A 20536-nucleotide genomic window follows, 5' to 3' on the forward strand; every position below is an offset into this window, starting at 1 on the left:
CGTTTCGACATACTGGGCTTAAACGAAAGAAAAGGAGAAATACTTAAAGGAGTTCTGTGGGAGCCTAAACAAAGGAGGGGGTGTTATGTCAAGATGTGTGATTGAGCCTTTATCCTACTCAGGATCACTAATGTGTGTGTGTGTGTGTGTGTGTGTGTGTGTGTGTGTGTGTGTGTGTGTGTTTTCTTTTTCAAGGTTTTTTTTTATTTATCTTGTTGGCTGGATATTTCAGACTCTCTCTATCATGCCCATTAACTGCATCATCTGGAATCACATTACACGCTCCTCTCTAAATGCCAGTGCTCTGAATGGTTCTGCCGCCGTTGTGCCCGGACGAAATGCACACGGGCTTTTTTAGTTAAAGGCCACTACCTCTCAGACGCCAGCGTCCCTGGATGCCGAGTCCAGCTCGGGCGACACCGTCTGGTGTCTCTGAAAAGTTGGAAGGGCTTTAGAAGTTTGGATTGAATAAAAGGAAAAGAAAATTTTGCTATTGGCAAAGCAAACCCTGGTGTAACATCAGAGCAGTGCACCCATGTGTCAGGCTTTGATACTGAATAACATCAATACTCTCATTTACACTCAGCAATCTATCCGTCACCGTTAGGTTTTGAAATTCTTTATCCGCTCAGAAATATGGAAATACGATGAGTATGATGATGATGTGTTGTTTTTGAAGACGTTAGGTGATGAGGATGTTCATTTTTAAACCTTCATTGATCCAGAGAGGGCTGACTGCTTGATGATGACAGCGATGGATTCGTGCGCGTGCTCTCGTTATCGATCCGGGAGCGAGAGGAAATAGGAAGGAGGACGGTGGGGTTCCATTTTAAACAGTAGCATTTCGGGGTGCGATCCATACTGAACTCTGCGTTCAAAGAGAGGAGCAAAGGGAGGGGAGCAGAGGAAGACAAAAAGGGAGAGGGTCAGTGATGTAGACAGGGCTCTCTCCCTGTTGATGGGGTGGATGGAGAGGAGAGCGAGGCAGGATGGGAAAAGGGGGGTGGGGGGGGATGTTTGGAAATGAAATGAATCACACTCATGTACATTGATATGACGCCAGCTTTTCAGGAGACCCAATGCAATTTCACACACTGCGATTTCAGTTGCAAGAGTGGAAGTAGAAAATTATTTGTACTGTTTTTCTGTAATGGAGTAGAGTTTTTTTTCTAGACAAGGCTGGATTAAAAGGCAGGCAGAGCAGTTTGTAGTAATTTGATTTGTTACATATTTGTTTGGGAATGTGCGCTGCTGAAACACAATATGTCATTACCCGTCTTGTCTACCTGTCTTGTAAAACAGGCCTTCCTAAATATAGTACAGCCTCACATCGTGTTCACGTTAGTTTATTTCTGTTGTGTCCCAAATAATCAGTTGTGAGTGACCCATCCGTCCTGCCGACTTCATTTTCAGTTGTTGTGGAAGCCGGTGGCAGTTGCTATTAGCAGTATTTATTTTTTTTTTTCACGCGGATTGCTATTTCTCCAACTCGACCCTACAACAACCTCTACAGCTTCTGTCGACCTCAGCCACACTTGTCCCAATTTTTATAGCCATTTTTCTGTAGCTATTTCTCATGGATGTAAGTAGGTTGGGGGGCCCACAAGGGACCGTTACGACCAGCAAGGCAAGGATCTCTTGATGGGACACAGCAGACTGCATTAGCATTAGCTCGTCTCCTTGTATAGAAATGCAAAACATTTAAAAAAGCAAAAAAGCGAGAAACAAATGACGCAGTAGAAAGCCAAGCGTCCTCTAAAATATGCAAACGTAACGTGTTCTATTATCAGCGAGTTCGTGAGTTTTAGTGTGTCACCCAAATACTTCCACCAGCTCTGTTTACAAGGCCTGCCTGGAGGAATACCCGACGGTGAAGAGGAAACAGCTCAATGTCATTGTAGTGGAGACAACAAATGTCATTTTTTAATCCTTCCTACTGAGGATTTGGGTTTTTTTTAAATAACAACTCAGCATTGGGCAGGGGCTTAGAGGTCTGGAACCAGGCTTGGTCTACAGGGAGGGGCTCACAGCTAATTTGGGCCTTGGTTAGTCCATGGCTGTGGCGACTGGTCAGAAATGTATAATGACAACAAGTGGTAACTGTGTGTCCTTTTTCAAATTGAATTGTCAACATGATCTACAACAGGCCAATCAAATTTAATTAAAAAAAAAAAGATAAATATAAGTAAATATTTTACAGGGGGGTTTTAACTTCCTGCCTTTTATCACTTACATTGTCCTCCTGTTGACGTCCATATTTGCACAGTAAGTCATTTTGAACACAACAAAAATCGCCTCACAGATTTTGCTAAATTAAAGTTGGAGAAAGTCTTTTTGAAATGAAAAAAAAAAAAAAAGGTGACGGAAACCTGGGGGGACGAACGCTGAAAAGAGGACAGAGAAGGGGACAGGGAGTCAACATGGATGCAGAGCGAGAAGGGAGGGTGAGAGAGGGAGGGAGTGAGGGAATAACAAGATGAGCCAGGAGGCAAAAAAAAAGGGGGGGGGGGTGAGATGCATTCTCATGTTAAGCCCTTTTAACCTGCTACCCTGCAAACACACACAAACACTCACTGAGTTAGCATGAGTCACTCGGAGACCCAGACACTCTTAATAAGCCTAATATCCTCCACCGTCACAGACAGGCTCTGTCTGTCACACTTGGGTGTGGGTATCTGTGCGTGTGCGTGTGTGTGTGTGTGTGTGTGTGTGTGTGTGTGTGTGTGTGTGTGTGTGTACGTGTGTACGTGTGTGCGCTAACTGGCTCCCAGTGTTAGTACAGTCATCTGCGACTATATTATTGATCTGCCAGCAGAACGGAGACAGAACTGTCACAGTTAAGCTCCGATGAAAACCTTCTTAGTCCACAAACACACACACACACACACACACACACAGACACACAAACATGCACTTAAACACACAAATACATATTCATGCTGACTTGAAAGAAGCCTGTTCTGAAGCTTGAATACAGTATTTGGGTAGATGGGAAGAAATGCAATGCAAAGCTGCTAATACAATGTTTTCGACAAATGTAGTAAAAAGTCAGATTTGTTTTTTGGCATTTTGCTTTCATTTGTCGGGCATTTATTAATACATTATTGGCATTATGTGTCTGCCAATCATTTCTATCAAGAAGTCAGTATCTATCAGTTAGTGATTCTCCCAATTTGATCATGATGGTGGTGTGCTGCGCAAAGCATCTACAGTTGAAGAAAACATACTGTTATAAAACCCAAACCCACGATCTTTCCCTAAAGCCAACCAAACCTTAGCCACAGCATGGCCACATCATGAAACATGATGATGATGATGATTTTTTTAGCAGTGAATTGTAGCGGTTTTCGGACGGCACAGACAAATGGTGGCGTCCCAGAGGGCATGGACGAGTGACATTTTTTGCTGTTTCATTTGGAGGAACATGTGGCTAGAGGCCATTGGTTACAAGTCAAAAGCTAAAAACTGGCTGCAGCGTTAGCACAGTCCATGACAAATAACGCTTATAACGCGGTATTTATTGTGTTACAGCAGGTCTCCCTCTCATCTGCTCATCACAACTGCTCTAATTAAAAGATGAAAAGATTTGTATTTAATGTTACCTCTTTTACCAGCCTAAGGCAACAAGAGCTGCAGCACAAAAAATCATCCAATCCCTACTTGGTGAAACGCTATAGTTTCGCTCTATTTGCCCAGTTGAAAGTTGGGTATTGATGCTGCCCACAGGAAGTGATTAATCAAAATACAGCAAATGAAAAATGTCTTCAAATCCGCAGACAGTAGTGTGTAGTGAACCATCACACACCTGACAGGTTTGTAAATACTCCTTACTGCTATTTGACCTGCAAAGGAGTGCAGCTGTACCCTCACTGAAATCAAAAGCAGTGACATCTGTAAAATGTTTGACTTGGCCGAGCATTGAATTTGATCTCAATTTGATCGATCCGTGCACCGCCTGATCGTACACCTGTCCTCCAGCAGCCTCACAGACAGCCTGAATATGTTGACTCAAACCTTTGCAAGCATAATATGGTTTCGGGCAACGAGAGTGAAGGAGAAAACCGTGCTCCACACCACGAGATTAGCTCTTGATAGCAAAAAAAAACTTGATTAACTTAATTCCTCAAATGCAATCGTGACCGTTTTTTCAAAGCCAAGCACACCTGGGAGTCCGCTGCTGCAGCAGCACAATGGGGCCAAGAACAGATCGTCGGCCATTTTGGCTACAAACTGATGTTGTCCTAAATTTAGCTCTGGAAGTCTGCCATCCAGTAAAGTGGCTCGGCCAGACCCGATCGATGCTGATAAGGAGACCTGGCACACGGCTTCTGATAGTGTGTGTGTGTGTGTGTGTGTGTGTGTGTGTGTGTTTACAGTATAGGTGTGTGCAACAGGCCAAGTCCAAAGCCAGCAAATTGATTTGACATCTAGCTAGCTTGAGAGTAGGTAGCCACGGCTTTGGCTTGTCAATCTGGGGAGAGCTGCTACTGCAGCCCTAACAGCTGGGCTAAACAGAGAGTTTTGGCACCGGGGCTGTGTCACCTATCTACCTGCTTTGGAGGAGAGACTCGTCCAGGCGGCGGCAACGGGGACACACATTTCCCGTAGAAGTTGTGCTTCACCGCAGCGGCGTGGGAAGCGTTTTCCTCCCTTGGTGTAGCCTCTTTTGCTTCTAAAACCAGCAGATGAGAGTTGTACGTCAGCTCGCGTCACATGAAGCTGAATCACTCCGTCCGCCATCGAAATGAGTTATGAAAAAGCGCTGCTGTCTCTTTAAGAAATGGCCCCTGAACAGTTATCCCAAAGGGAGGTTTTTCTCCATTGACAGTTGCACGTATTTATAGCTTTTGACAGGCTCAATATTTCGGCCCTCGATAACTGCAAAAAGAGGGGAGGAGACGTGGAGAGCGTCGGCCTACTGAAGTCAGCACTCATCAGCTTTTGTTTGTGCGGCTCTGAGCTGAAAACGATGACTGATCATGCCCCTCTGTGAAGTCCTGAAGCGCTGCTCTCTTAGACTCTTTGTAGTCGTGCAAAAGGCCAGTTTTTATTTTATCTCATTCTGTTTGGAAGGAAGGCTGGAATGCCTGTACAGCACCATGAGAGGGATGTGTCACAGCCAATCATTTTTGACATCGTGTTTGTCAAGAAATATTTCTATCCACGTCTGTGTTCGAGAAACCCAGACTGATTGGCAGCGTTGGGAGAGTGTCGGCACATGGGTTATTTATCTGACAAGAGGAACACGTACAAATACCACGAGGAATCTGTCTCCGGGCTGTTCTGGAAAGACTGCCTGGTCTCACACAGGGAACCAACATGTCTTCCCGCTCGGCTCTCATTTAGCTTCTGGCCCCGAGTCAAAATGGCCGCCTCCCACACTGGCAGACTAGGAAGTCAATCTGACCAATTTAGTGGGTCACAGGAGACTTCTGCTTCCCTCTCTCTCTCTCTCTCTCTCTCTCTCTCTCTCTCTCTCTCTCTCCATTTGTTTGGAGCATGTGGACGGGGTAACAGAAATGGCGAGCTGCGCCTCGTCCTGCTGCGCTTTAATCACTCGCTTGAAAAGGTCTTGTGTTTCTCTCTGTCTCGATGGCAGAGGGGAGGGGGATGGAGCTCGACTTCACCTCGGCTGAATTCCTGTACATCAGACCCAGACGAGACTGATATCTCCCGTCACCTTCACTGTCCTAGCTCCAGTTTGGCAGCTCACGCTGAGCTTTTTATTAAAAAGGAACAGAATTTCACAAAAAAAAAAAAATGATTATCTGCCACAGCCAGACACAGAGCTCTGCATTCAGTTAGTGTTACTTTCTTTGGTGATTGCAATCTGCTGCAGCACTACTGGCAACCAGTCTTATTTTATTTGCATTTCCAACTACACAAAATTGAATTTTTACTAGCTTTTTTTTTTTTTTTTCCTGTTTCTCTTTTACCTTAATGTTGATGCATGCGCTATAGCAAACAAGCTGATCATGTAAAAGAAATCTGACTTATGCAAACATCAAGTACAGACCTCTCACCACATATGCATTCCCTTCTTGTCTGAGGGTCAACTCTTGCCAGGACCTTCTCTGCTGGGCATTTTTCTCCACTTGAAACAAACTAAGGAAAAGTCTTATCTCCAAGTTTTTGCCTCTGATGTCCTCCAGCCGTAATAATGATGAATTTCCTTCCTTTTTGATCTGACGCCCCTGCAATGTCACCAAGATGGCATTGATTGTCAGTGCCTTCTAAAATGCATATGATCCATACGAACATGATCCACATGACTGTTTTCTCCTCTGCCATGTCTATAGTAAACTCAAAGTACTTGGTTAAACATGCAATAACTTTTTTGGCCACTAGGGGTGGCCACTTGTGAGCGCAACATTGACATGTCCTCATCCTTTAGGTTAGGTGAACTTGTTAGCAGAGGGTTGCTCATTTACTCACCCGGCAGACATGGAGCAACATTATTATTCATTTGCCGCCATGTACCAACATTCACTCTCTTTTAGCTGTGTGTCTGGTCCCTACCAACTCACTCCTGAGGGACATATCTGGCTCTAGCTGCTAAATGCTCCACCATGTTCACCAGCTAGTTGTAAGTTTTGTCTGTCTGCCATTTGGTGGTGAGTCGGTAGTGTACAGTGGTTTTCCAGAACTTTTTTTTATCTCTAAATAGCTGCCTGCTGTGGCCAAAAAAAGGCGCTATAAGAGTGGTGAGAGTGAACCAAAACAGTGTAGTTGCGGGCCGCACAGCTAAACGCTGAGCTGAAGCCGAGTGGAGCCGCAGATTCAGGTTATAATTCTCTGTAGGTTCATCGATTAATGCCACGTTGATGGAAGCCTGTGGAGTTTCTGACCACTAGTGGCACTATGGAGCAAGTGTTCGTATCACACGTGAGAATGCACGTGCATGCGCGCAACCACACTCATCCACATTTGGCTGAATGCGCTTTGTGGTCAGATCTAATGACGACACAGCACTGCGGTGAGGAGTCCCCCTTTGCGTTGTGCTTTTACGGAGAGGTCAGAGGTAAGGGTCAGCTACAGCCGCCTCGGGATTCAGTGTCTTGTTCTTGTTCAAGGACCCCTCAGCAGGGCAGGACTTCAACTTGCACAGAGGCTTAAACTTGGGGTTGAAGAATTTCCCACCGTCTCATTACGCCGTCCAGCCATGCATTATGCACTACATGGCCCTTCTCTGAGTAGCAATGTTCAACAATCTCCTGAGGCTGGTGACATTTTCAACCCGCCGAATTCTGTCCTCTCTTGAGATATGAGATACAGCCGAGTTAGATAGTACCTGGACAAAGCGGCAACAGTCAGCTATTGTTTCAACACGATGCGCAATTAGGTAGAACTCAGGTGACCGCGCAAGATAAAGCACGCAGTTAGAGAGCACACTGGGGTCCTCCATCTCCAGCTCGTGCTGTAATTAAAGGCCCACAATAGCCGTTCTGGGATGTGCCCGGGCTTTTTCCCCAGGCTGGCTGATGGGCTGTCTGACTGCCACCAAATGCAACAGGAAACTCATGCTGGAGTCCCATTTCACGGAAGCATCCCTAGATCCAGCGTGCATCTTCCTCTGCTGCATGGCCATGTGTGTTCATCAGTATTCTCTCAGGATCTACAGCGTGAAATGTTTCAGGCCGTGGTGTAACTCTCACTGGTCCTGTACAGTATCAAGCCTGCAGGTGCTGCTCAAGGTTCACCTTTAATACCCACACACACCATATGGACTAATTTGTGTCTCCAAGCTGGTCTTAAATCAGCACTCTCATATTAAGAGGCTGACTATGAGTTGCATGTATAGCCACTGGCCGTCTGTGCTGTAACGGCTGCGTCCGCCACCCAACAACATCAACTGTATCTTAAATGCAGAACACCACGGTCACTGAGGCTACCAGCTACATGGAATTCTACCGACAACATGTACCATACACTACAGGTTGCTGCCATCCACCTACTAATTTCATCTTGTAGCTAATGGGGTGGGTTGAAGCTTAAAGCAGCTATAATCAATATTTTTATAATAACAATGTACCAAATGACAATGTAAAAGTTCATTTAACACCTTGATCACCTGAATCTGCAGCTTGAAGTAAAAAGATTTCTCTCTCTCTTCTGAGTGTCCAACCTTCACTGATGGCAAAAACACTGTATAACTGTATGAACCAGTAGTTAATGTGAGGAAACCTTTAGAAGAAACGCTTCTGCTGTTGGCTGTACAGTGTACAGCAGTCTACAGCGCTCACGATGCTGTACAGTTGGTTCCTGTTCTTATATATGCCTTGATAGCGCTGAGACATGATGTTGCACTTCAAGGGATAAAAGATTTTTTCACTCTCTTTTCACTCACTTTCTTTTTTTATTCTGGAGGGCAGCATTATCTGGGAAAAGTTTGTTCGCAGCTGGGAAGGAGGTGTGTAATTCAGGGTACTCCGATACCAGTGAAATGAGCTCCTGCTTTGTTTTCCTTGGCTTAGTCTCTGTGGTGGCAGCAGTAAGCACTCACTGTCTCAAAGTGCCTTGAGATTAAAACTCTTAACTCAAAAAAAAACAAAACAGTTTTGTCAAAAGTGATGGATGATACGAAAGTTATTGTACTGAACGCCAAAATGAGTTCAACTTGACTGAGAAAGAACGGGCCACAACACCCACTAAACCTAATGCAGGCTCAATGATCAAAGATCTCACGCGGACATTTGTAGGATGGGGAATTGGACAACGCTTACTATCATTTTAGAGCACTTGAAGCTTGTTAATATCAGCTGTGTGACTTATTGTTTATGTGGCTTACGGGCCGAGCCATCCGCTACGGTTCCTGCTCCCACTGGGATCAGCCAGTGAATTATGGGGTCTCTTTGAAGTCATTTCAGCTTGCGATACTGCCTGTCTTGTGTTGCATTATATGGCAGTTTTGCTGGAGCTTCTGACAGGCACACTGCTATCATTCCCATTGTAGGACCAAAATAAGTGGTGACATTTACACACTGCTCTCCGTAGCAAACTGGCTTCTGCTTTTTTGCAGTGCTGAGGGAGTATATACTTTCGCAGAGCAGGTGTAACACCAGCTCCTGCCCTAGTTAAGGTCGTATTTGGGGTCATGCTCATGTTTGTCATCTACACTTTGACTATAAAACAGATTATTGTGGATATTACAATAGCAACAGAGTTTACACAGACAGATGCTTTTCAGCTACGTAGCCATTGTATTCGCGTTTCTCTTTCAATTTTGGCTTTTTGTAAATGTAGCATATAGCCTACAAGCAGTACATTCGTAAAACACGGATGTTAAATAATGGGTAGCTTGACGTTTGGTGGTACAGAAGGTACTGGATAGTGGGAGACACTGAGGGTGAGGGTGAATAACACCTGTGTAGAGCATGGCAGTTCAGATTGTATGTGCTCACGATCAAAGGGGGAAACCAAATATAACACGTTATTAACTACAAGGAATGGACGAAATAGCGACGCTAACTGCAACTACTTTTGCTCAAAATGTTTCCGTTTCATGACCGTTCCGTAGGACTAGCTGTATCTGGTCTATGTCTTTAAAACTGTGCCAGTCAATATGGAAATGAACAACGGGTCGAATGATTCAAATTGATTAGATTCATTGATTTGTTTTATGAAACTGTAGACCCAGTTAGCAACTAGCTAGTGAACACGGTGGAGCATTTAGCAGCTGTTATTTTTCTTTCGATATGGTGGAGAGCAAATAGAGCCGACAGGATGTGAGTGACTTAACATTTGTGACCAGGAACACAACCTGTGTTCGCTGAATGTGTAAATGGGCAACTGTTTGCTGATACGTAAGCCATATCAGCTGAAAGACACGGTCATCCCAGCTTGTTGTGGACCAATAGCGTCCAAGATGCTTTCTTAATGCAGCTTTAGGAATCAATAGATAACATTTCTCTGTTAGGTAACACCTAGCAAAGGCTACAATTTAAAACTACATCAAAAGGCAACATTTTAAAAAAGCACATTTATAGTGTGTGTCAGTCAACTGAATCGTCCATGTCACTGACTTGAGTGAGATGTAATACTCGTCACACTAAAGAGAGGCCCACGAAACAACATAAAGTCAAGAACCACCACCATAACGGGTCTTAAGGTGTTGATCACAGCCATTAAGAACAGCGTCAATGCTCCTTGAACACCATTCTTCCAAAAGACATGTACCTTATTGGTGTTTTGGTGATGGTTGATCCACAATCTTCCATAGGTTTTCAATTGGGTTGAGGTCTGGTGATTGTGAAAGCCGTGGAATACGATTCACATCAGTTTCTTTTCCGTCGAACCATTCAGTGAGCCCTCATGCCCTGTATGCGGGCATATGCATTTGTTATGTTTCTCTACTTACTTTATTTATTCAGGTTTTTCCTTTCATTTGTCACCCTTGATCGAGCTAAAATTGGCAACATCACAATAGCCCAACCCATCTACCTCATTTGGGGCCACAGATGAATTTCAGTATCAGAGGGTTGTCTCAGTTGACGGCAGCAAGAGGAGGCATCGCTGCCAAAATTCACGGTAATGTGTGAAGGAAAGTCAAGCGGCAGTGATTGATGGTCAAAGAAATGAAGAGAATGAATATCGATGTGGCCTTTGGGAATAAAGCAAGTGTCCTTTTCCTTGGCCAAGGAAAAACTTTGATGTGACACATTTGAATGCTAATTTAGACTTTATTTAGATGACTATAAGCTTTTCAAAAGTGCAGCGTCAGTTTCGATGAAAGTGCGAATCAAATTGCGTGAGCTGTGAATAAAGCAGCTAAAGGTAACTGCGAATATTGTAGCTGACAACCCATGATTAATGTCTAAATGAAATGTATGCATAAAATCAGATCTGCGTTTGCAAAAGTCACCCACTTTGTGTCATCAAAGCCTTTGGGTTCGATTGTTTTTTATATCATGTAAAGTCTGTTAAATGGTCCTGGGTAAATGAACAACCACACTGTGGTTTTAGCTTCTGAATCTAAATTAGCGTTGACTCAAGCAACGGCTGCATTATTGTTTGATGGTTTTCCAAGAGCTCAAAAGGCCTTTGCTGTCCTTTCTTTGTTTTTTTTGTTTTTTTTTGTCTTCATGGGTGGCTCTATTATCTAACAGCTCTGTCTACAAGAGGGCTGGCCATTGTGGTCAGCGCAGATAACAGATAATATGCAGGGCATGGAAATAGATGGATTATATGGACTGGGTTCAGAATGTGTTTATTGGGTGGATAAAATGACAGGATTTTCATTGCTATCTCTGGCATTCACTCTTTTAAGCCCCCCTTCATTGGATTTAGCAGAGCTCTCTCCTCTGTCTCTCCCTCTCTTTCCCACTTTCATTTCCTACCTCCCTACGTGTCTCTGTCTGTGCATCATAGTCCTTCTCCCCCTCTTCTCTGTAGCCTTTTCTAGTCTTTACTGTTTTCCTGTCCCTTAATGCCTCGGACCGGTCAGTCGGATGAGCCGGTCAGAGCAGTGGTTAGATTCGTGACATTACCTGTTTTTTTTTCTAGGAATAGCACCAAAATGTGCTCTTTGAAGCAGCTGAAAATATCGGATCAGGATGTACAACAGGAGTTGATCATTATTTGAAATTACCCAGCATTACGCTCCCCATCTGTTCTTTTATCCAACTGAAAATAACAGCTTTACCAAGTGGTGCTTTTAACTAAAATGGTCAAAACTGGGCTCAAGTATCGCAATCGAGGGCTTTTACCTAACTTGCTATTTACTTGATTTGAATTACAGCTCAGATTGTGCCCTTAGCTTGACATGTATATTCCCCCTTGTTTTTTGATTTGTATTGTAGTCCTAAAACAGGCAATGAGAGGCAATGTGCCATACAGTCTGATGGACCCAATTTCTCGTTAAGTAGTTTCATTTTAGACACCTTTTCTTGGTGGAGCTGGAACTTTGGCGGTCCTGCAGAACTTTTCTTTTCATATGTTGGTTATAAGCTTTCAGCTGATTATCTCATTTGTGGAGATTAATGTTAGGTGAGCAATTAAAGGTTACCATAAGTGATGTAAAGAGTTTTGCACAGGGACTGCTGCTTGAGTACTATTTGTGTCTTTTGCTGTTGGTCTCAGGAATATACAGCCACCTTATTCCTTGTTCATACGTTACTTGCGTATCAATGTCAACCCTCAGCATATTCATATACACTAAATACATTTATATACTGCTAAATTACTTTGCCAATTTGTTTTGGAGGAAATGTGAATGTAATTGCTGCCTCAGCCTATATTCACCAATGATTTTACAGTCAGTAAGATGTTGGTATACCGTGCAGAAGCTATAAGAAAGAGGTTTAGCAGATAGTCGGGTGTACATGTGTTGTACGCTATTGCTCAAGTCTAGTATTGATTCCTGGGTTTGAGGGGGGGGGGGTTGCTCGTATGTTACCATCCTAATTTCAGTCTTTCCAGCTTGTAGAAATAGCTGGAGGCAATTTTTAAAACAATCAAGTGTTATTGCTGAGTCTTGCAGTAAACAACATCGTCCTTTACATGGGATTATGTTACACAGGATTATGTGACAAATCTGGATTTTGTGCAAAAGCAGCAGAGGGTTAGTACAATCGCATATTAGATAGCACTGAAGAAAGTTTCCCTTCATTAATGACATCTAAAGGCCTGTAGTGGTCTCCAGCGACAGATCTCACTCTAATTTTTGAGCTTAGCACATTCAAACACAAAAACCACAGTTGATCTCCGGGCTACCCCCCCCCCCCCCCCCCCCCCCCCCCCCCCCACACACACACACACACACACACACACACACACATAACCCGTGTGCTGTGTTGTGTATACACACAAACTAAGCCACAATTAACACCTGCGCACACACATGCACACAGCATTGTATCATTAGCGGTGATGAAGTGCCATGCCATGGCGTGACCTGCAGCGGGCGAGTTGATCACGCTGTCAATTAGTTCCCTCTCGGCCCACTAATTATACTGTCACTTCCTGTTGACATGCCATGGAGATTCGATTGGAAAAAACACTAACTCTCTGTTTCACGGGCCAAGAGGTCAATGAGCTGTTTCAGATACTGAGGTCTGATTAGATGTACCTGGTGGCTAGGAGTAGGAGGGGGAGGACTGCTTGTGTGGGCGGAGAGGGGGGGGGGGGTGGCGGAAGGGGAGAGGATGAGGACGAGAAAGTCAGTCAATATTTGTGCTGTAAGGTCGGTGGGTCAATCCTAGAACCACCAGAATTGATGAAAAATCTGTTTGTTGCTTGTTTTGTTGGACCAACCCTCTAGAACCCAAAGATATTCATCCTACAATAACAAAAAGCAGACAGAGCATCAAACAAGTTGGTAAATCAGTCGGTACATTAAGTTGGTCCACACCTTTGGTCCAGGCTAAAATATCTCAACAATTATAGATTCCCATGAAACTTTGTATAAATGTTCATGGTCCCCAGAGGGTGACTGCTGATAACTTTGGTGATCCCTTGACTTTTCGTCTTGCTCACCACGAGGGCGACATTTGTGGTTTTGAGTGAAACAACTCAAGCACTATATTGGATTGATTACCATGAAATTTGACACACACGTTCCTTTCCCTGTCAAGATGAATATGAATAACTTTGGAGATCCTCTGACTTACCCTCTGGCGCCATCATCAGGTCAACATCTTAATTTGTCCAATACTACTTTGGTTTATGGCCAAATATCTGCAAAACTAATGACATTCTCATCAGCCTCAGCTGCATTATGTCTTTAATGCCAATTAGCAAGTGTTAGCATGCTAACACACTGAACTAAGATGGTGAGCATGGTGTCATACCTCCTAAACATCAGCATGTTGACATTGTCATTGTGTTGACGCTAGCATTTAGCTGTGCCAAAGTACAGCTTCTCAGAGCCTCTAGCATGGCTGTAGACACACGTTACTAGATAGATTACTTAAACAATTATTCGGGTATCAAAATTGTTTGTGATTCATTTTCGGTTCATTACATAAATAAAGAATCAACTAATTGCTTCGGTACGAATAGATATATCGCAAAAGGCTGAGCTCACAGAGCTGAATGGTAGACAGAAGAGAAGAAATCTGGCTCTTTCACCCGGTGATCACGCCCTGACTCTGATTCATGATCCAATCCAACTGTGTTGGACTGAGGATTGTTCTTTTATAGTGTGGTTTAGTTTAGCCTGTTCTCCTCCAAGATATTCTGTTATTCATTTCTCTTCTTGTCTTTTCCTCTCTTCTCCGGCCTTATCTGGTCTTGTCTAGTCTGTTCTGGTCTGTTTTGATCTCCCTGATAATGTGAGCAAATTCTTATATTTCCCTCCAAACGCAGACAGAAATGTGAAACCCTCTGGACTGTTTTATATTCCAGCTCCAGCCCCTGTTGATGTCACCACTTGATGATAACACCGCTTGGCCTCTTTCCTCACCGCTTCCAACGAGGTTTCTACCTGAGCACTCGGCTCGCGTTTAGTTTTACCCACATCACATCCTGGGCATTGGTAAATAACTCACATTCACCTCTACCCAGGCGTTTTTCAAGAGTCCTGAGGCCACATTTTGACACCAGCAAATGCAGGAAAACAATGTGAGGACCAGTCCGTCCTGCCCTTTAAGAAAACATTGACTCAGCCTCCGTCATCAGTACTGGCTGTCTGAACCCAGACTAGTGATAATAATCCTCATCACCCTGCTCCATCCAAGGTGTATGTCTGATATAAACACACTCCATCCTCCAAGACACCCGGGTTCAGTCTCTCTCTGTCTCTGCTCCTTTGCTTTCTGTGACGCATTTGTGTGTGCCTTCTTTGTGTAGCAATTGCGTGCATGTGCACGTGTGGGGGTGTATTGTTTGGTATAATAACGGCTGACGAATGAGGAGTCTGCTTTGCTGACAGAGGGTCCCATTAACATGTGCCGCCTGGCTCCCCCTCACAATCCGTCACACACCGCATAAACACACACACACACACACACACACACGCACAGAATGGAGGTAATCAATGGGATGATTTAATAGCATCTGTTCTGTGTCCTCAGGGAGTGAATAGCAGTCAGCGTTAGGTTTAGCTATGGAGGCTTTGGGTTACAGACATGGAGGATTTTGTACCAAAAGGCTTTTCATTTTGAATCATGCATCAATATTGACAAGGCAGAATGTTGCTGCATGATATTCATCGGTCAGCAAAGGCCTTTAAGGAATAACATCTTATACAAATACACATATTAGCTTGCCCGGAGTTAGATGAGAAGATTGATACCACTCTCATGCCTGCAGGCTAAATAGAAAGCTGGAACCAGCAGGTGATTAGCTTAGCATAAAGACTGGAGGATAGTAGGGCTTTAGAGATGCGGCTAGTTGGTGTTTTCACATTTGGACGGAGCTAGGCTAACTGTTTCCCTCTGTTTCCAGTCTTTACGCTAAGCTAATCACCTACTGGCTCTAGCTTCATACAGCGTATAACATGCAGACGAAGAAGTCATCGTCATTTATCTTCTGGCTGTCCACTTCTAAGGCTCACAGGTGTAGCGCGTGATCAGCCTTTGAGTATCGCCATTTTACTGACAAGTGGTTGGTCATCCACCGCTCGAGGCGGACGCGGATGCGGATACGCGTTCAAATGAAGCTCTCGACCCACCTGAGGCTGTTGGATTCTCCGAGGAGAGCTCAAATCAAGGGCTCATTAAAGGAGCACTAAGCACAACTTAGTGGTGATGCTTTTACGTAAAGTGTCTCAAACTATTAAGAGTGTATGATACACGCAGTGTGTAAGGCTTTTGGAACGTGTCATGACGTAAAGTCACACCGCACTCATCTGCTGTACTAGTTGGCAGTTAATTATTTGTACTGCATTGTGCCTGCGGCCAACTGATATTATTGTGTGGCTCGGGTTGGAGCAGGGCGGCTAATGTCAGCTTGTTCGAATTGATCTGCAGCATTGACTGTCCTGCTAATAACGTCAGCCAGTTGAGCTAAACAAGGTGGCGTGATGATTCACCTGGTAAAGAACAAAACATATAATAAGCCATCTAACCTGGTCTTATTTACTGCATTCAATCTTGCTGACATGAACTCACAGTGAACCTATGAGTGAAGGCTAAAGGGTGAACCTTCCTTTTGCTGTATGTGTAACGTTCACTGATAGGACAAAAAGAAGTATAGTCTGAGACTGGACAGGACTAACTGACTGGGCTATTAGCTTTTTTAGAAACCCGATTGAGCAGTTTAACATCATCTGACAAATGACTTGACATATGAATGACACCTCGTGTCGTATATATACATGGCGAGGGGGTAAACCCTGCAGCAGAACAGCAAACAATATTGAACATATGTCAGACACGTCAGAACAATTAACAACTCATGGCTACAACGGAAGGATGCCACTTGCTTCCCCTCCTCTTAGATATAAAAATGTGAAATGTTCCGTTCCAGATTTGTATCTTCTGAAACATTTGACATCTACATTTAGAGCGAGGGACTGTAAAAAAAAAACTGGTCATTACAGGTCAGATGAGTTCTGTGGTCCCTGTTGTGGTAAAAAAGTGTCTCAAAGCACAAGTGGGAAAACTACAGCATGTGGCAGCAATCCAAGAAGATAATCGGGCACAGTAGCGCAATCGATTCTACTTACAAAAAGTCGGCATTAGCTGTTTTAATCTCTGACAGCTGTTGACAGTTCAGGTAGTTATTGGGTAATTTAGAAATTCAATGATGAGGGGGTTGTGAGTGTAACTGTAAGTGTTGTTGAATGTTGGACAGTAAAGCACTCATTGGGAAGCACTGTATACACGGATCAGGCGAGGCAAGGAACAGGCGCTGAACAATGACATCATCAATCGTCAGTTGTCGTCAATTTGACCTTTTAATGCCAAATTTACAAGAATCCACTGAAAATTAAGAAGATTTTCAAAGGGGGGGGGGTTTGTGACTTTGTGTTGTGATGCTCCAAAAATGTAGTGATCAATTTTTGCTTTCAGTCCTGAATTCTGCTGAAATAACAACTTAGTTATGTTCACTAACATGAGACAGTAGATTGTATTCACGAACATAACCAAATTGTGCTTCTGCTTTATGTTAGCAGTGAAGACTTTGGCAGAATATCTCGTCTTTTCAATACAGCAAATCACCCAACTGTAGAATTGAAAAGAGTTGATTGATCTCTCGCTCATGGAATCTGGCACTGGTTTAAATCGAGGAGCCATCTACTGTATATCTATAGGGTCACTGCACAGTACCGCATCAGTGCACGTGTCTGTTCGAATACTTTTCTCTGTGCTTTCTGTCGCGTTTTGGTACACGGTCATATTTTTGTTCAGCCTAATTTAAACTGGTGTTTTCTCTTTCTCAGCAGCCTCTCTCACTGCCCTTTTAGAAACCCTTCTATCTCAAAGCCCTTCATGCTCTCTGAAATCTTTTCTATGACAGGATGAGGACAAGGCTGCTGTTGGATAAAATCCTTGTTTCTCCAAAAGAAAATGTAAAAAGCTTGACGGACATGTTTTTTTGGAGTGTATCTTATTGGTTTTGATAAGGGTCTCTGTACCCAAGGTCTTGATGTCTGCCACACCTCAGGACTTACTTTGCTGTTTGTCTTCAGCAACTGCAAATGGAGATGTAAGGTTTTCATCAGATGGTACACAGAGATATAAAACTCTTCAAACCAGTCTTATGTGGTATTCCTGTTTTATTACAAATCCATAAAGTGGATTTTGATGGGAAAAGGAGACGGTTTGGTGTATGTGAGGCTGATGGAAATGCTGCTAGTGCACCAACAAACAAGAGCAAGTTAGTGTAAAATGTTGTTTATATTTCTAACCCTGTTTGTATTCTTTCTGTTTGTTTCTTGCAGTTCAGCCGATGAGAAATTCCGCTGGAACAACCAAGGTGATATTTCCTCTTAAATGCTCTCGCTACATTTTGTCTGGTCCTCTGTTGTTTGCATTCCAGCACTGCACATTGCTGACTGTGTTTATTACAATGGTAGCAATTGTAAAAAAAAAAAACTAAAAAAAAACAATATATGGATGCAATCCTGTACAAGAACTAAGGTGGCTGCATCAAATGCTCAATCAAACTCAGTCTGGGCCCCCGAAACCCGAATGACACAAAAGGCTCCTTCTAACAAAAAAAAAGCTCCTGCCTCTCAAATTCCCTCACCAGGCCTCAGCGCTCCTGACAGCCGAGTAAAGGTCAAACAGACATTTGCAAATAATTCTCAGCGTTTAGTTTAACCTGTTTGGAGAGCCAGATGGGAAGTGTTTGCCATAAAGGACAACAAGAATCAATGAGCGTGAGGCCTTTAGACAATTTGAAAGTCAAATGAAGACACCTCTCTAGGCTTGACAACTTCTTTGACAGCACTTTAGCTGAAGAAACACCACCCGTGCATGACACTTAGGTCTCTCTCTCTCTCTCTCTCTCTCCCTCTTTGTCAGTCATGTTGAGCTGTATAGGGTGTTGAGAGTAGATTGATTATCCGAGTGCAGGCTTGGCGACCTCTGCCAACAAAGAGCCGACTAAAGGTTTGTCGCACAAAACGCTGCACAGCGAAGGCTTTCGGGTGTCCACCTGCGGCCTTCATCCATCTGCCGCGCTGAAGCCTGACCACTCGGCCTCATGAAAGACCACATTGACTCCGTCACGAAAAAAAAAGGAAAACCCTCCCTCGCTCCAATCAGACCCTTTGATCTCGCCATCACTCGCACATCATTTAAAAACCCATCACTTCTGGATCAAGCAGGTTTAAAAATGAGTTTTGTGTGTGGGGGTGAGAGTAAATCCGGCCTAATGAGATGTTTCATCAACACCATCAACATCATCGGTCTGCAATTGCGCCAGTCGAAGTCAATAAAATCAGCCTCCTAAATCCACTTGCTAAGGCCTCGACTCTTACCGTCTTTCTCTCTCTCTATAAGAGATTAATGTTGCTCCTAAGACTCATTTGTAAGGTTTTATCCCCCTTGGCAGCCCTCTCTAACTTGAAGACACTGGGCATGTTATCAGCCTCGCTCTGACAGACAAACGGCCTGGTATCTAAGTACAAGGCGGCGCCCCATAGACCTAGATCCCACAAGATTTGTTGCTGGATTATCAGTTAGGTTTTTACCCTTGACCCCGAGGTTTACCCTTACACATTACTCTTAGCCCTAATTGCATTTTGATGGGTGAGATGTGGAAGGATAAGCAAAAGCGGGCAAAAAACAAACAAACATGTGCGGTAATCAGTGCCGCCATCGCTGGCAAGAAGGCAGGCAACTGTCTGGAGCCTCGAAAGGCCTAGGTTGGTTGGTTTGCTGTAAGGTAAAGAAGTGCAGATTTGTTTGAGAATATGTGCTACAAGTTCACAATATTAACTCAAATGACCAGAGCCTCAAGGTGTGGATTATTACCTAATGTGAAGGCCTTGTTCTGTAGAGGAGCTCTGTGTAAAAATCTCTATTTACAAGCTCACAGCATTGTTTTAGCAAGCATGACATATATTGTTATTTTCAAAATAAATTACATGATAATCTACTCCACAATGCCATCAATCGGCACGTCAGTGGTGCTACCCATTTTCTTTTCCCCAAAAAGTTGAAATTATTTGGACTTTTTGCCTGTAAAAATCTCTCTATATACAGATAGAGAAGAGTTTTTTTAATAATCACATTGATGGAACATTCTGAGCAATAGTCCTGTCCAACAATGTAAAACAGACAATGTCCATTGTCATTGACTTTATCACTCCTTTTATTTTACAATGCAATTTATTAATATTGGTATTTATTAGTATTTATTACTTCCAAAATCCTATTGTGGACAGTGCGCATAGTTAGTCCCCCTTTGGTGAAAATGCACCATGCAATGTTGTGCTCCATTAGCTTTTAGCAGTAGTGTGCTTTTTCTTTTTTACCGGACTTATCCCCTTTATCCTCAGTGGACATCAGAGATGCTGGTTCCAGTATGTGCATGATGTCTGCACATATTCTTAAATGAATAAGTTTAACATACTGCAAACCTGGGGCAGGACAGTTTCCCATCAGTGGGGGCCCACAGCTCATTTTAGGAACAGACTGGAGGTGGCAGATGAAGCCGTGTCTTCGTGTCAACTCATATTTTTTTTCCCCCCTATCTTGTTTTGTGCACATGTAGATGGACAGAAGGACATAGAGGAGGAGCTGACGACAGGTCTGGAGCTGGTGGACTCCTGCATCCGATCGCTCCAGGAATCAGGCATCTTGGACTCGCAGGACACTTCCACAGGAGACAGTAAGGCCGTTGTGATGATCTTTTTTGTTTTTAAAGGAAGATTGAAGCTATTCCTCCTCCTTTACTGAGAAAGGCCGAGAGTAGGTGAAATGCAATCAAACACCAGCAGGGATGGATATTCTGCTGAGCTGGAGTCTCCAGGTTTGCAAATGCTGTTCACAAAGCCAGCCTGCACTGCAACACTAGCGAGCAATATGGCATTGAAAAGAGCGTGTTCGCTTGAGTAAATAGTAAAAAAATGGATCTCACAGATTGTCTCTGTGAGATCCATTTTTTCGCTCAACTACTTCCTCTAGTGAGCATGTTCTGCCCA

At 43.7% G+C, this 20536-nt stretch overlaps 1 protein-coding gene across 4 annotated transcripts in view; it reads left to right on the forward strand.

Moving 5' to 3' along the window:
• Positions 1–20536, forward strand: part of ctnnd2b (catenin (cadherin-associated protein), delta 2b) — a 120573-nt gene that overhangs the window by 24302 nt on the left and 75735 nt on the right. For all 4 annotated transcript variants that reach the window (XM_070918162.1, XM_070918163.1, XM_070918164.1 and 1 more), the window contains exons 3-4: positions 17825–17859; positions 20107–20223. In XM_070918162.1, the coding sequence (XP_070774263.1) occupies positions 17825–17859; positions 20107–20223 (152 nt within the window). The remainder of the gene's footprint in view (positions 1–17824; positions 17860–20106; positions 20224–20536) is intronic.

The sequence above is a fragment of the Enoplosus armatus genome, chromosome 14 (genome assembly GCF_043641665.1).
Source record: "Enoplosus armatus isolate fEnoArm2 chromosome 14, fEnoArm2.hap1, whole genome shotgun sequence".
Classification (NCBI taxonomy): domain Eukaryota; kingdom Metazoa; phylum Chordata; class Actinopteri; order Centrarchiformes; family Enoplosidae; genus Enoplosus; species Enoplosus armatus.